This window comes from Corapipo altera, unplaced genomic scaffold (assembly GCF_003945725.1).
Source record: "Corapipo altera isolate COAL_440 unplaced genomic scaffold, ASM394572v1 61411, whole genome shotgun sequence".
In the NCBI taxonomy this organism is placed as follows: Eukaryota; Metazoa; Chordata; class Aves; order Passeriformes; family Pipridae; genus Corapipo; species Corapipo altera.
Genome location: NW_020884875.1, coordinates 27,423,222 through 27,439,100, shown reverse-complemented (window position 1 = coordinate 27,439,100; position 15,879 = coordinate 27,423,222). Strand labels below are relative to the sequence as shown.

General features: G+C 37.2%; 1 protein-coding gene across 7 annotated transcripts in view; it reads right to left on the bottom strand.

Annotated features, from left to right (window-relative positions):
* The window catches only part of NTRK2 (neurotrophic receptor tyrosine kinase 2), a 208,986-nt gene that overhangs the window by 101,566 nt on the left and 91,541 nt on the right, over positions 1–15,879 (bottom strand). For 4 of the 7 annotated variants that reach the window (XM_027634779.1, XM_027634780.1, XM_027634781.1 and 1 more), the window contains one exon: positions 10,027–15,676. The exons of the other annotated variants lie outside the window; for them this stretch is intronic. In XM_027634779.1, the coding sequence (XP_027490580.1) occupies positions 15,639–15,676 (38 nt within the window). In that variant the 3' untranslated portion in view covers positions 10,027–15,638. Of the gene's footprint in view, positions 1–10,026; positions 15,677–15,879 lie in introns of those variants that run through there. 7 annotated transcript variants of the gene reach the window in all.

The window sequence follows — 15,879 nt, the reverse complement described above, 5'->3', positions numbered from 1 at the left end:
ACTAACACTCCACCATCTATTTCTTGTCAAGTAATTCACTCTCTCCTCAGGTGAATAAGCTTTGTGTACTTATGACCCAAATTTTGCATGTGCTGGGGAGGTAGTATCTGGCCTTGGAAGAGGGTGGCTGGAAGGTCAGGAGAATTCATCACAGAACACAGGCTGTCCAAAACCAGCCCTCAGTGAGCACAAAGCAAAAGGGAGCTTACTTTTCTTCCTGAACATTAATACCTGACATTTTATTCCAATTATATATTAGATTACTCAGCAACACTGAAACTGATTCCTTTTATGTCTCTTCCACAGCAGCCCTTTCAGTGCTTTTGCTAAAGAACCTGTCCCAGGCCCTTAAACACAGATCATAACCCATGCTTAGAAAACCTTTCTAGCCAGCAAGAGACTGGCCAAAATCTTCTGGGAAGAATTTTGATGCTCAGCAATCATGTATCACTAAAAATGCTTGTGATATCCATAGGAAGTCTCTGTCTGCCATGTTCTCCAAAACGGAATAGTCTTACCAATGGACCCATTCTAGTGCTTGGTTGTTCTGTGCACCTCTAAGAAACCATAAGGAAAAGAAAAGCAATCATCTTTCATTGTTACAGACTTCTGGATTATGGTCAATTAGATCTTTGAGGACACTGTTCATGAAACAGTTCACGTGTTTCATAACAGGGAGGGAGCTTCACAGACTGGAGGAACATCCCTGCTATTACAGTTTCAGATCAAAGATGCAGAAATTGCCTCCAAACAACACCCTTCTTTCCCCAAGCACAGCTCCTAAGGCAGTGACACCTTACATACTCAAAATCCTCTTCAAATGCAGATCTATAAATGACTACAGTGGAGCAAGTGACATTCACGGATAGAAAGGCAACGTGTCAAATTTCTGTCCCAGCAGCATCACTCCCAAGCTATAGGATTAGCTGCACAAATTGACTGACTTGCCTCTGTATGCTAAACCTCAACTGCCATTTACAGACACCTCCTCCTCCCTGCCACATGATGCCTCATCTGCTGGAGATTCCTCCTGTCACCTCTTCCCTACCAGCTTTCTTGAAATTGCTGCTATGGTAAGCAGAAAAATGCCGCATACTCGAAGCTATTTGCAACATATCAGCTAGTTTGCTATCCCAAAAGTGGTCATGCTACAAGCTAAACTCTGGTAGTTTTTCTCCAGCAGATTTCAGGTTTGAAAACGGATGCATTAAGTGTGAAACTGGTGACAAAACTGGTCATGATACCACAATGAGGTTTCGCTAAAATACTGAAAGCATCACTGCTTCTACTCTGCACAGCTCTGCATAAAGCAGTGTTTCTCTTTTTTGGGATGCTGCACATAATATTTTCATAAATTATTTCTACTGCTTCTACTACTTCTGAATATTTTCCCTTAGCATTACCATTTTTCTGATGGGCCTCCTCTACTTATTTACTCGCTTCTTTTTTCATGGAAAGTTTTGCCTCTCTCTTCTTAACTGATTTTCTCTTGACCACCTGACTCATCTATCCCCTCTTTTTCTAAGAACCGTGGCCTCCTGTGATGATGTAAATTTTATGTTAGGATTAAATAGCATTTGTACTTGTTAAACTCAAGTATTTTAGGATGACATTCATTTATTCTCAGTCTAGCTTCCTCTTTTATCAAAAATTCAGTCATGGCTGTTTCTTAGCAACAGATTTATCAGAACAGATTTGCATGAAAATCAAATTCTCTCAAAAAGGAACTGCTGAAGGAAGCTGATAGCACAGCCTTATTCCTGACCACCATTAAAAGCAAATGCTACAAAGCAAAAGAAAAGGGGTTTGTAATTTCATAAGAAATTTAATGAACACATGTACAGCACTAGCACCAATTGAAGTAGATGACCTTATACACTTTCCTAACTAATTCATCTCTGAACTGATCTGCAAAAATAATCTTGCCTTCAGACACTGAAAGGAAAAAACAAAACCAAAACAGCAAACCATGCACAGCCACAATTCTCTTGCACTGGACTAGATTAAAAATTGGCATCTGCAATGGTCACACACAATGGACCAAACTGCAAAAGACAGTCATGCACTTCCTATGTGCATCGAAAATGCGCACCCTCACTTCAAGCACAGCAATATTAGATAACCAAGAAATGGACTTCAGTGCAGGACCATAATAAGTATATTTCATTCTCTGGTGTCACTACATCTATAATATAATTTCAGTACACTCCAGGTTCCTAATTTTCAGTCTTTAGAAAGAATGTGAATTTAGAAAGAATTTAGAATTTAGAATGAAAGAATTCATATTCACCCAAAGATTTTTCTACACCTTACTTCTCTGTGCCATATAAGGTTTTCCTTTCTTTTAGTTTTCCCTTAATCCAAAATAATGTGCTAAGCTCCAACCAGATAGCTCATCAAAAATGTAGACAAAAGCAATTCAGGAACAGGGTGAAAGAGTCAACCCAAATATGCAAGCATGAAATCCTACAAGCAGATAAACTGAAACAGCAATACCAAGAGTCTAATTCCCTTCAACTTAATATCAACCAGGAGTAAGTTACTATATTGACAATGGTTCAAAATCCCTATGAATGACAGTGGAATCAGGAATGCTGTCTTTTTATTAAGAATGATGACAGCCTTTTTGGCAAATACAGTCTCCTGCTGCTGTGACATTTACTTGTGACAGTTATATTACTGAAAGGTAGCATTTATAATATATGGCTGCATATGAATTATGTTAGGAATGGGTTAAAGTAATTTATCTCTATTACTACCAAGAGGCAATGACAAAAAGGTAATTACCCATATTTGTACCACTACATTACAGAGAATGACAGTTTTATGTCTTCATAATGTTTAACCAAAGATCTATAAAATCCATTTCTCTTTCTTGCTGAGAAATAAATATAGGACCAAAACCTCAAATTCAAACTCTGGTCATGCTCAGAGAAAACTCCCACTGAAGTCAGTGGGAATTTTGCCATGGAGAGGATTAAAGATGGTATGATTTGCTGCATGCTATCAGACACGTAAAAGCTACAGATCTAGATTTTCATTACAATGCTGCTGGTATTAAAATTAGCAAGATTTTGGTCTTTCACTTTCCAGGTACACAGTTGTGTGGGCTTGCAGAGGAAGGAGAGATGCAAGGCAGACAAGCAAGCTTGAAGGAGGGTGCTTAATGCTGGGCTGGGAGCCAGCAGAAGTGCCTCCCTTCCCTTCTCCTCTTTAAGGCCCAACAAGAGGCAGGAAAGAGCAAGGAAGCAAGCCTGGGTGCTTGGCAAAACAGCACTAGCTGGATGGAGTGCACCAAGCTCATTATCACAAAAAAATACTGAAGCCATCCAGTATCTGTGCTATTCCAGCACTAGGAGAACGCCTGGGCACATGACCCTTTGGGAGGTTCTAGGCTGGACCCTGCGCCACAGAGATATGACACATCTAAAGGGAGATGGCAGGAAGCAGTCAACACGTAACAGTTTCGCTGAGCTTCTGCCAGGGGTGACCAGACCACACCTGTAACTAGAGGAGCCTGCTATCCCTAGGGGGTTACCTGGCTCTGCAGGGAAGGGACACTGCACTTTCTTGGGGTTCTCAGATTTTGCCGGCAGCTCCATCCACTTGGTCATGTTACCTTAAATGGATACAGAAACTCTTAAAAAAAAAAAGTAGATTCTTCATCAACTGAGTGTTTGGAATGGTTTTGTTCTCCAGTAGTTTCCAGAGGCATTAGAATTTGGTTTGTTAAAACAGTAACAACTTTTCTTACGTTATCAACAAATTTCTTCATCTTTTCATGATGTGGTAGCAGAACCAAAGGAACAAAGACATGACAACCTGAAACAGCTAAGTTTTCTAACCAGCCTACAAAAATGAAGCAAAAAGTAAGTCCTGATATACTCACCCATTTAAATTTTTATAAGAAAACAACAGTAACATCTCACTACAGATGTCATTTCTTAAATGAAACCTCATTTTTAAGAGTATGATTACAACAGATTACTGACCTTTAGTCTCCCTAGCAATGCCATCTGGCACCAATTTAATTTCAAACTGCCAAGCAATTACTGCTAAAAAATTAACTAAAAAAATTTTCACATTTAGGGATATTTTTTTAAATTCTTAATGAAAAAAATATACGGGACCATTGTTCCTTACAGAATAAAGATCAATACAGTACTAATGATTCGAATACCAGCATAGAGACACTGGAGTCCTGAATTTAAAATAAGAGAGTCCTATTGAATTAAACTCATTGATCTGGGTTCTAAAGCAAGTTTCAAAGTATGTTCACACAAAAATTAATTTACGACTAGTAGTAAAAAAATGAGATTATTCACTGTGTTAGTAACACATGATGAAAACTGCAATATATAGCACTATTTTACACATACATAACGTCTTCAAAGGCCATTTTGTAGAAAAAATGAAACTGCAGATAAATACAGATCTTATGTGATATCTGGCCATTATGGATTAAACACCACAAAAACCTTACCGTTTTGGAGTTAAAATTGCGTTACTTCAACTGGCTAGCATTCCCTTTTTATGTTAAATGTCTGGCAGGACCTAAGATGGATGTCTACTCCTTCAAAATGTTAACAGACAGTGAAATTCAAGCTTTAAAATCCACCATTCCCAAACAGTAGGAGTAGTAGTACTTACAAACAAGAAGTATTTAAATTAATCTCTTAGCTGATGTGAATTGGTTAAAGGATCTGACTCATACTTTTCTCCATCCCTACTGATTTTGAGTTCCTCATGGTTTTGCATCCCATGCAGATACATTCACTGCTGGACAGATTGATCTGTTAGCATTTTACAGCTACACGGCACAAACAGAAATGCAATGCAAGGAAAGACACGGGAGAATCAGGCTGCACAAGCTGTGCACTTGCAATGTGTAGGCAGCAATGGTAAAATGTTTCAGGATGCTAAAGAAAGCAGTTACACATTACATAAAACAATTCAATGTGGTACACTAGCAGACTTCCTTAGAATCCTGAAGCAGATACCATAATTCAAGTAAGAGAAAGATGCGACTCCAGGTAGGACCACACAAACACACACTAGTTCTCCCACCCATAAATGCAGGGATGACAAAAATCCCAGATGAATAAACATCCACAATTTGTTTTACAGAACTGTGCTCTATCTGAAGTCAGAGCCAGGGCTCTATTGCAAACGGACAAGCATCAGCACAGACCCTTTACAACCTGAAACATGCAGACAGAAATCCTCATGAATGCTGATAGTTAAAATTACAATGATATTCTGTATTAAACAAATAAATCTCACAGTAGCCTGACTTATGGCACCCAAAGCAAGACCTCCATGTCTCCAAATGGGAAAAAAATGTTTTTTAGGAATTCCCACTCCCCTCCTAGAGACAATCAAACTCTTTGTGATTTGATTGATCACACAGTAATTAAGTCTCTCTGCCATCAATTTTCAGCCTCTCTGCTTCATCTGCCAAAAGCTGTCCTTTCCTGGCATAAGTAGCTGTCCCTTGGCAATCACTGATCAAACTGCTATCATGTGGGCCATCTACATATCACTAGTGGTTACAGCTGCACTCACCACGGGCAAAGTTCAGAGCAGAACCCAGGAGCAAACCATATTGGAGCCTTGCCATTGGAAACAACTGACTCCAGAGGCCACACCATAACCTTCTAATAGCAGGTAACAACTTCACCTGTGTCCCAGAGTAGTTGAGTTCAACAGCAACAGGTTATATATACATTTGGATTCCAATGAAGTGTGAAGTAGCAGCAGGCAATGGAAACCTGGTATCCTCTTTAGAAAGAAAAAGCAGTTATGATAAATCTTTGCCTTCCTCTTGAAGAGGTGCAGGGCCCTTTGTGCCTTTTTTTTTGAGACAATGATGAAGTACGATAAAGTGTGATTCTTTACCTGGAAAGAAGACTGCCAACTCCCAAGGAAAAACAAACCTACATATGGGAAAAGGTAACCTGTTGTATCACACAACAAGTAGAAAGCTCGTCTCCGCATGTTCTGCCTCAAAAACTGTGTGTCAGATGCCTGGATAAAGGAAATGCTCAGGCAAATCGCAATGAGCTTTCCATGATTTTGACTTATAATCTCGTAAGCAAACAAATACAGAGTTGCTGATTTGAGTAGTATTTAAAGAACATTGCATGTATTTAAAAATTATAGAACTAAGCAATGAGTAATAACAGAAAGCTGTGTGGCAGAAACCTTCACAAGACCCATCAGAGACTGAGATATTTGTCAATGGGCTACTTGCTACCCAGAAGACAGACTTCACCAGGCAGACAGTTACATTACAACATAAAGGTAGTACCTCAGACTGCCAAAAAGTTACTTTTGGCTTATAAAATTGAGACAAACTGACTTGCTAGGTCATCTTATCACCTGACATTAATGGAAAAGTCAATGTGCGGGGCTTACCATGAGAAAGACAACACTGATATTCTTTCATGCTTGACTTTTACCTCATATTTAAGGCAACATACACAGTTTTGAATCTGAATGCAAATGGAAGTATTATGTAAATGTTTTTGTCTACAAAGTATAGACTTATTAAGATCTCACATGTTGTTCCAATTTTGATGGTATATACAGCCCTTGGATTTTTCCCTGGATTTTTAAGACATGAAATGTCTTAAAAGTGAAGGAACTTCTTATGATTATGCATTAATTGGATAGTAGAAAGTGCACCAGGAATCTCTGACATGGCTAGCTGTATTGACCTTCACCCTGGGACCATCTGGGGACGAAAAGTGTGAGCTAACGTATAAGCTATGACCTCAGCATCATGCTAGGTCTCATAAGTAAGCATTAAAATTGATTCCATGGCATGCATCTTTAGAAAAAGAAAGCAGAATTCTGGTTTAGGCAGCAGGGTCTATGCTGGGACGTCTGCTAGTGTAAAGACACCACAAACACTCAGCATGGGCTGAGAAACAAAATGAAAGAAACACTACCCAGCTCTCAGACAAAGGTTTACATAGAACCTTTATATAGAACCAATTGTTTTCTTGGATCTTGTTCCCTGAGGCAGGGATGACGCATCCCTTCCTGAGGAATCATTGACTTTGGTGGTCTAGACACTGTAATTTTGCTAAAACTGTTCCAGGAGAAAATATGGTGACTCTTCAGTGGATCGTGCCACTCATGAAGGAACACCCAATTGTCCATCTGGAGTTTCACCACTTTCTGGTTTCTGACTCTAATCCCTAATACCAGCTATAAGGAGTTATTGAGGAAATGTGATCCGTAGTGTCATTGGTATGTGGTTCCCAACAAAAACTTCTATATTTTCCTTCTACATATCAGCTATCCTGGGAATGTGTCATGGCTAGAACAGCCAGTTGAATACTTTGCTCTTTCTGAATGTGAAAATAGCACAGCACTTTTATGTGGCAAGAATAAATGCATGTATGAAAGATACTGTCACATTGAGATTCTAACTTATCCGAGACACTATTTGGGATTTTACTGATTACAGACGCAATGTATTAGGGAACTAGATCTAAAGTCTGCTACAACGAAAACTGCAGAAATCATGGTATCATAAAATGGCATAGTGGGAATAAACCATGAATTTGAAAACTACAGTACAAAATCAAATTGCATAAATACAACAACAGAGTGGTTTTAAAGACAGTTCTTCAATTATCAGAGTAAGAACTCCAATCCAAATTAATTTTCATCTGTCTTTCAAACCCACCTTTCTATTCTCCTCACTGACACTTGTTTTAGAAAACTGCACAGTGTATTTGCTTTTAACAGGTAAAACACACTGCCAAAAGGTCTTTCAATACAATTATCTATAAATTAAAACACAGTATCTTGTGACTTTTTGCAACCATTCTCATGGAACTGTAATATACAAAGAACTGCTTATTATGTGCTCTGCATTTTTCATTTAGCACCAGATTACTAACATAATAGAGGGAGAAACATCAATTACTCAACCTGAAAGGTGATCTTTAAATTCACTTTACCTTTAAAATAGTAACAGAATTATAAACTAATCTATGAAATTAACTTTTTATTCTTTAAGTATTTTAATGATGAAATTAGACAGAAATTACAATTTCTCAAGATACAAATATCCAATACATGCCATTTGTATCTTTTTTCTCATTTAAAAGAACAAAATATAGACTTCTACAACAATACTGTTAAGTTATAATTAATGTCCATTAAAAAATAAACCCTTGTTTGCATTTTTACACTAATTTGGATTATCAAGAATATTAAGATTTTTTTATTTCTTGTGGTGTTGACTGTCTAAATTCCTGGGCAGTGTAAATGGCTATTTTCACTTTTGCCTTTACTCAGTTTCATTTTTTGGTTGTTCTCCCTAGATAATAACACCTTGCTCTACTGAGTCTGCAAACCCTATATTAAGAGTATTTCAATGGCAAGCTTGCTACCACTCAGAAAAATATCAAACACATCTGAGTATCTTCTTCTATCTGGCATTTTCAAGAATCTAATGTTTTATATTGTTTGAATACTTTCTTTAAAATAGTTGTGTCTACCAGTTTAATCAACAGCACAATTTACCTGCAAGTCTTATTGAAAGCTCCTGTTAGAAAAAGAACTGACCTTTATATTGAGACTGTTTCTTCTAGATATTGAGGATATATCAAATTAGTTCCAAAACCATATTTTACATGGATGATGATAAAAAAGCATATGTGTAAAATACACTGCATAACACCACAACTGTTCAAAGAGATGAAATATTTGAAATTTTCTACAGGTATACAAAGCAGACTTGGTACAATACTTAGAGATCTGCTGAGCTCCCAAAAGAGAAAAATGTGGCAAAACATTTCAGAAGCAATAAAATTAACATATAATCTGCTGCAGTCCAAATACAGCAATCAAGTTAATGGGAAAATATGACATGCCCTAGTAAGAAGCAAAAAAAGAGAAGAAGTTGGACATAAACTGTGACATAATAGTTTCATTTGTGTACTCCATTTCATTAGATCTGTCAAGAAATCCAGATGGTCTGGGCCAACAAACACAGTCACAAAGCAAAACATACCCTTCAAATCAGAGCAGTGATGTTTTCTCAAAATAGTTTGGAAAATAAGCACAGCTTACTTGAATATTTAAACAATCAACTTTTTCTACGTTAAGTAGTCAGTAGAGGAAGCATAGCTTGACATGTAAAAGTTGCTATCTTATGGCCAACAGCTGAAAATGTAGTCATTTGGTCTGAATACCCATACGTGATTGAAGGTACATATTAAACGCACATACATTTAAACTAAATAGATACAAAACTACTGCAAAGAGGCTTTGAGGAGTGCTTTATAAACAGAGTAACCATTAAAGATCCTATAAAAATATAATCAAGGAGTGGAATCTCACTGTTTATCAGAAAACAAAAACAACAGCACATCTATAACAACAGATAATAAGTGAGGAACTCAAAGATTTATATATTTTCTAATGTACTGTGCTATTACTAATGAAATACAAGATCTGATCAATTTACAAGCAGTGAAAAACACAATGATATGGAGTTATAAAACTTTATTGGCCTGTTAAAAGTAAGTTCATCAAGTCCATTTTTTATAAACACAGATTTTTGCAAACTGTTATGGTAGCATTTGTGAATAAAAACAATGATTGTCTGTTATTTACAAGAATATGAAACAGTTTCAATAGGAAGAATTAGAGAGAAGAGAGGGAGAAAAGCTCACAGTTTGCTGATGGATCACAGCTATGAATTCTTTAATCACAGAATGGGTCAGGTTGGAAGGGACCACAGTGGGTCACATGGTCCAACCTCCCTGCTCAAGCAGGGTCATCCCAGAGCACATGGCACAGGATTGCATCCAGACGGTTCCTGAATATCTCCAGTGAGGGAGGCTCCACGACCTCTCTGGGCAATCTGTCCCAGTGCCTGGTCACCTGCACAGCAAAGAAGTTTTTCCTCTTATTCCTGTGCCTCAGTTTCTACCCATTGTCTCTTGTCCCAGTGCTTGCCATTCATGATGTGATGGTATGGTAGAAGGCAATTTCATGCTATCATGTATGAAAAAAATAATTCAGAAAAGAATGCTTATTTTCTATACTTTGATATTGACTGAATGACTCTTCCTATTTTTAAAGTGAGCCTGAAATATAAAAAAGACTCAGGAACATAAAGCTCTGAATGGCAGTGGAAGACATCTAAAATGTATTTGTCATAGACTCTGGTCTTGGGTTTGTGCAGTGGTGTGGCACCTCAATTCTGCTCTTACACTAGTAAAGCCAATAATATCAATGAAACAGTTATGTTAAAAAATAGGTCTCAGGAAAAAAATTAAGATTTCTTTCCTGCTTGGTCAACACGCCTGATCATGAGCCCTGCTCTGCTTACATGAAGGAAAAATCAGAGCTATCATAAGAAAGCCATGACTTTACCCTCTACTTATTTGAATATTGGATGGTTCCCTGAAATCTTATATGATTGCTCTTGTCATTTCAGCTGAGGAAAAAGTTACAGTGAAAACATGTATGCAACGAGACAAGTTTCCTCCTGTATTAAGACATAATCTGCTTAGTAACACTGCTGTGAGTTGCTGCCTCTAGAGATTACAGGGAATTAATTGCCCTCTTCAAAATGAAAGCAGTTTGGCTCTACACTGGCTGCAACTCTGCTCCAGGCCAGGACACATATGCTTATCCACCACACTCCATGCAGCTGTAAAAACATAGCTAATCATGGAGGTTGCTATTAAAATTAGAAGGATAAAGCATTTCTATATGAAAACAATACATGTTCTAATGTGGGTTCTTTCAATCTTTTATGATGAAAATAGGGGAAACAGTTAACCTGAGGTTGATTAAAAGACAATAACATGTTCTGCAATTTCAATCATACAGTCTACATGCTTGTGGAACTAAACACCAATATTTATTTCCAATCAATGCATCATTTGCTATTTTCAGAGCAGATTTATTTTGTATGAACAAAAGAAGAACAGAACAAATGGAAGTCAGCTTCAAAAGTTCGGGGATATACATTCCTATGGAAGTGGCACAATGACACAGGTTGTAACACGTGAAATACACAGCATCAGTATCAGCATTCTCTGTGCTCCCTTATAATGCTGTATTCATATTTCTCAACACTTCCAACTGTCCAAAAACTCTTGCTCTGGAGATCAGATGACAAAATCTGGAACAACATGGATCTATATTCAATTTGGAGTACTTTACCACATCACACAATGATGACAAAGCCCTTCAAAAGGATATTCCAAGACCCTACACATTTGTGCCCTATGGAGAACAGAGCTTACTACAGCTCATAAAGGAGGATATTGAGTTCTCTTAAGAGCAGAAAACAGAACGACTGAAAACTGGAAGGAAGAGAAGAAGCCAGAGAAAATTACGAAGATGCAGAAAACACTAAAAACCTTCAGGTAAGCTTTTGGGATTTTCTTTTGAAACATACACGAGCAAAACACTTAGTCGCCCAATGCACTAAAAACTTTGCAATTATTTCAAATGTTAAATATACAACTGGAAAAGGACAGCTGAATTAAAAAGAGGTCAGAAAGGATACATTTTTTCATCTATCTGATAATAGCTTCCAACTTTACAAACCATTTGCAAGTTTTTAAACATTTAAACAGATGCAAACAAACTGATGGTCTTCACGGTGATGATTAATTGTCAACTTATCATGAATGGCGAGGTAAAGGGATTGACAAAATGGACCTCTGCATGAAGGCTGTTGAGTAAGGAGTCAGTTGGACGTGTATTGGTCATTCCTACATGGCGAAATTCCGTATGTTCTTTAATTTTTGAGAAACCATGCTCAGAAATTGGCTTTCTTAGGAAAAAACAGATTTTTAGTGCTTCTGCTGACAGTCAAAAAAGAAAGAGTAATTCCTGCAAGAACTATTTGAAGTAAAATTGTTTTCAGTTAGCTATCCACAGGTTTTCTTGGCATTGTCTGCTGTTCCCTAGGATCTTGATCTTGCTCCCACTGAAATGCATGATTTTCTTCACTGCTGCCTGGGAGAGATCCAGCTGGTAGACAAAGGCACTGGAAAGGCTGAAGGCTGCCTTTCACAGATTAGGGTACTCGGAGACATATTGCCATGAAAATGTCTGTACCAGCCTCTGTCTGACCTGGCTGTGAGCTCCCATGACTCTCATAAAAGAAAGACATGATTCCCAAACACCTTTCTGCTGGAGCAGCCTTTGTGAGTGCCCTTACCTTGCCTTTCATGGGAGGCAGCTGCAGTAAGCACAACACTGGGCTCTGCCTGGGAAACAATACACTTGTTTGCAATATAGACCTGGCCACTGGTCAAACTTTGACCAAATTCAACAAAAAGAGGTTTATTTAACAGAATGGATGATATGACTTGCCCCAAACCAAAACACGCCCAGCAGTGCTTCCTCTCCAGTCCCCAAACTAATCTATCCATCAAACTGCTCAACAGCTTATCTAAGTATGTCTCTGAGTATATTAAATGTCTATTTAAAATAAATTCTAGTACAAATAAACCCCTTCTAGCAGAACATTAGAAATACGTTTTTATTTTAGTTTCATATCTGGCACAGGGGAAAAAAATAGCAACTCTGCCTTTAGACATCTCATAGCCTCTTTTATTGCTCAGTGAAACAATATAAAGGCTTTTTAATGTCAAATCCTGGCTGTTCAGCAACTTTTACCATGTTAATGGTTCCTGCATGATTCTTAGTTTCAGTCTCACTTTATTTTAAGGAGGTCAAGAATTTGTAATTAACTGAGCCCTCTGTAAACCAACACCATTTGGGCAGATCATAATCTCTACAGTTAGAAGCAATGTCACTTACAATCAAGCAGTAAGACAGGAGCTAGTCAGTACTGTAATTTCCACATTAAACGTTTAGCTCCCTTGGTTTTAAGAAGCTCTGTCCACATACTGAAAAGGAACCATTTCAGGAACTCGTAGTCTTTCCATAAAGCATTAAACTTCTGTGTTAAGATGTTATTAGTAACAAATCAGGTGCTGCAATCCATAAGGTTCTGTGAATATCTGCGTCAAGTAATAGTGCATCGTGTGGCTAACACAATGTAGTACAAAATATGTAAGAAGGATATTCTACAATATAGATATAAAAATATATATATTTCGGTGGTGCATAAATCAGTTGTTGTTTATTAAAGTTACCTCCATGATTACATAAAATCCAAAACACTGTGTCAGTACATACTGAAACATTTGAAGGTCAAACCTACCCCTGTATGATAAAGATGAACTGCAAAGTGCTACAAAATAAATTACAAAAAGTTACGTAAAATCCCCAATCAATAACTGTGCATATTTATGCATATAAATATTATGAATCTGAAAGAACTACCTTTTAAAGTTAAATATTTCAAAAATCAACTGCCAAATTCCAGCTCTTTGAGTTTGCTTTTTCCCTGCCAAAAGAAAAGGGTTCAGATTCTCACCTTGTTTATTTGGAAATAAATTGTGAGCACATAACTGAGATATGCTGACTTAGTACCAACAAAACCTCAAACTGGAATTTCAGATACTGGTCAAGCACTGCTCATGATCCAACATATGTTTGATGTAAGTCCACTGACTTTAGTTCAGATATTGCTGCTAAATGATTCTCCACTGATTTAGAATCAGCTCAATGACATCAGATATTATTTCAACAGGAAGAGAGATGCATGGTTAAGCAAGAAGTCTGAGAAGAAAATAATTAAAAAGAAGTTAAAAGTGAGCCAGTAAGCAGAAGAGAAAGTTATGATCTCTCAAAAATAAGACCATGTCAACATAGACTTAGGGAGAAAAAAAGCAAACATTCCTAATATTGTTTTTGAGGAACAGCAGAACACTTGTTGTCATCTAACTTCAAAGAGAACTATGATGGATATCCTTAATTGCTGCCATCCCTCCCCAAATCACCACAGTATGTGCAGGGCGACAAAGACAACATGATTCCTAGGTCATCAGTAGACTTCCAGTTCTGTCCTCTTCTTTAGTGTGGGAAGAAGAACACATCTTTAGGACAGATTTTTAGCAACTGCAGCTCCCCATCCCTAACCAGTGGCAAGAGAGAGGAAATTTCTTACTACATAGGCCTAGAAGAATGCAAATGTAGACACATTTCTTGACTAAAAAGGATATTTCCAAAACTTGAGCACAGCAGGAATAAAGAACTTGGATGCAAGAGACTCAAGAGAACACAAGAAAAAAGCTGAAGGACTAAGAGTCTAAAAAGGCAAAAAGCAAGTAAGTTTATAGATATAGAACAAAAGAGTCAAGATAGTATTGTAGAAAGAGAGGCATGGTGTATGGCTGTAAAGATTGCAGCAAAAGACAAGACAATGGTGTTACGATGGAAGAGTGAAAATGGCTGCAATTAAAAAGCAGTAACAATGAAAAGCAAATACTGGAGACACAAACAGTATCTACTCTACTTTTTTACTACACATAATTGTAAGTAATTAAAATCAAACTGTATCTCAAAAATGTAATCAAAATGGACAGAAACATAAGCACCTATCTCAGTTTTTTGCTGCTAGTCTTTGTAGCTCTCAGTTAAAAAAAACCAAAAAACAACAAACCAGAAACTTCATATTTCTTAGAATTCCTTAAACTGAAAAGATCAAAGTAGAAACTCAGGATTGGATAGGTAAATAGAATGAAAATTAATTTCTAGCACTCCATCTAAATGCCATACTTGCTCTTGCAATATGCTCATGCCTTCACTTAGCTTCACGTGTTAAACTCTTCTCTGAAGTATACTGAAGCATATTCTGAAGCATACTTCACAGTTAAATACGAACAGTTAAACAAGCCTTTAAGTCTACAGTCTGAAGGAACAGCCACATAATGTTATTCTTATTCTTGGCTCAGAATCAGCATTCTGTCCTACTACAAATTTGTATGGTCATCTAAACTTATGGACTATCTTGAATAAGCATGACCTAACTGAATGTCTAAGTGGTGGTGCTGCTTCAATACTCAAACACACTAACAAACAGTACTGCCACCTTTCTGTATACATTTTAGACTCTCCATCTTCCTGGTAAAGTCAGTGGAACTACATTCATAAAAAGACTTGCAGGGCCAGCTCTGCAATTTACTGCTTCATGATTTAGGACCGTATCCTGCAAATATACAAGAACTTAACTTTAAAGAATGTGAGCATTCCCACTGAAATCAGTGAGCTTACACACACACTCAAGTAATGCAGAAGTTTTGCAGAGGCATTAATGCAATAAAATAAAAGCAGCTTTGCAGTTCACCTTTGATAAATATTATTTATAAAATCAACATCTTTCCAGTTAAGTTCAAACAGAAAAAAATAGTTGACAGAGGAAACAATATAATGTCATTTCATCTCAGTGTCATTTTGGAAGATACAGTGAGGACAAGGCAATAGGAAAGAGTGTGGTAGCTTATTTCTGGACTTTCTTGAGTTTTTTAGCTGCCTCAGGGCTTCGCTTTGCCCCGCTCTTGCAAAAACAGCTACTGATTTGAATGTACTTCTACAGTTCTCCACACAGAACCAATGACTAAAAGAGAATCCAAGGGAGGTGACACTTCACTGGGCAAGAACACTGTCCACTCCCTACTGTGCAGCATACAGATTCCACAAGCTCAACAGCCCCTCTCATCTTTTCCTTATTTCATTTACCCATCCAGTGGGATCTTATGAAATAAAACAAAACCTAAAAGAAACAAAATAAAATGTGAGAAATCATGCTTAAAAAAAAATCAAAGAAAAATTAATATAAAAGACCAAATACAAATGAATACTTAACAATCAAACACATACACATAAAATGCATTTAAAGCATACATAAAATGTTACATAAAAACTGTATATGAATTTATGAAAATGACAACATTAGCTCTATCTTATGGCCAAAGA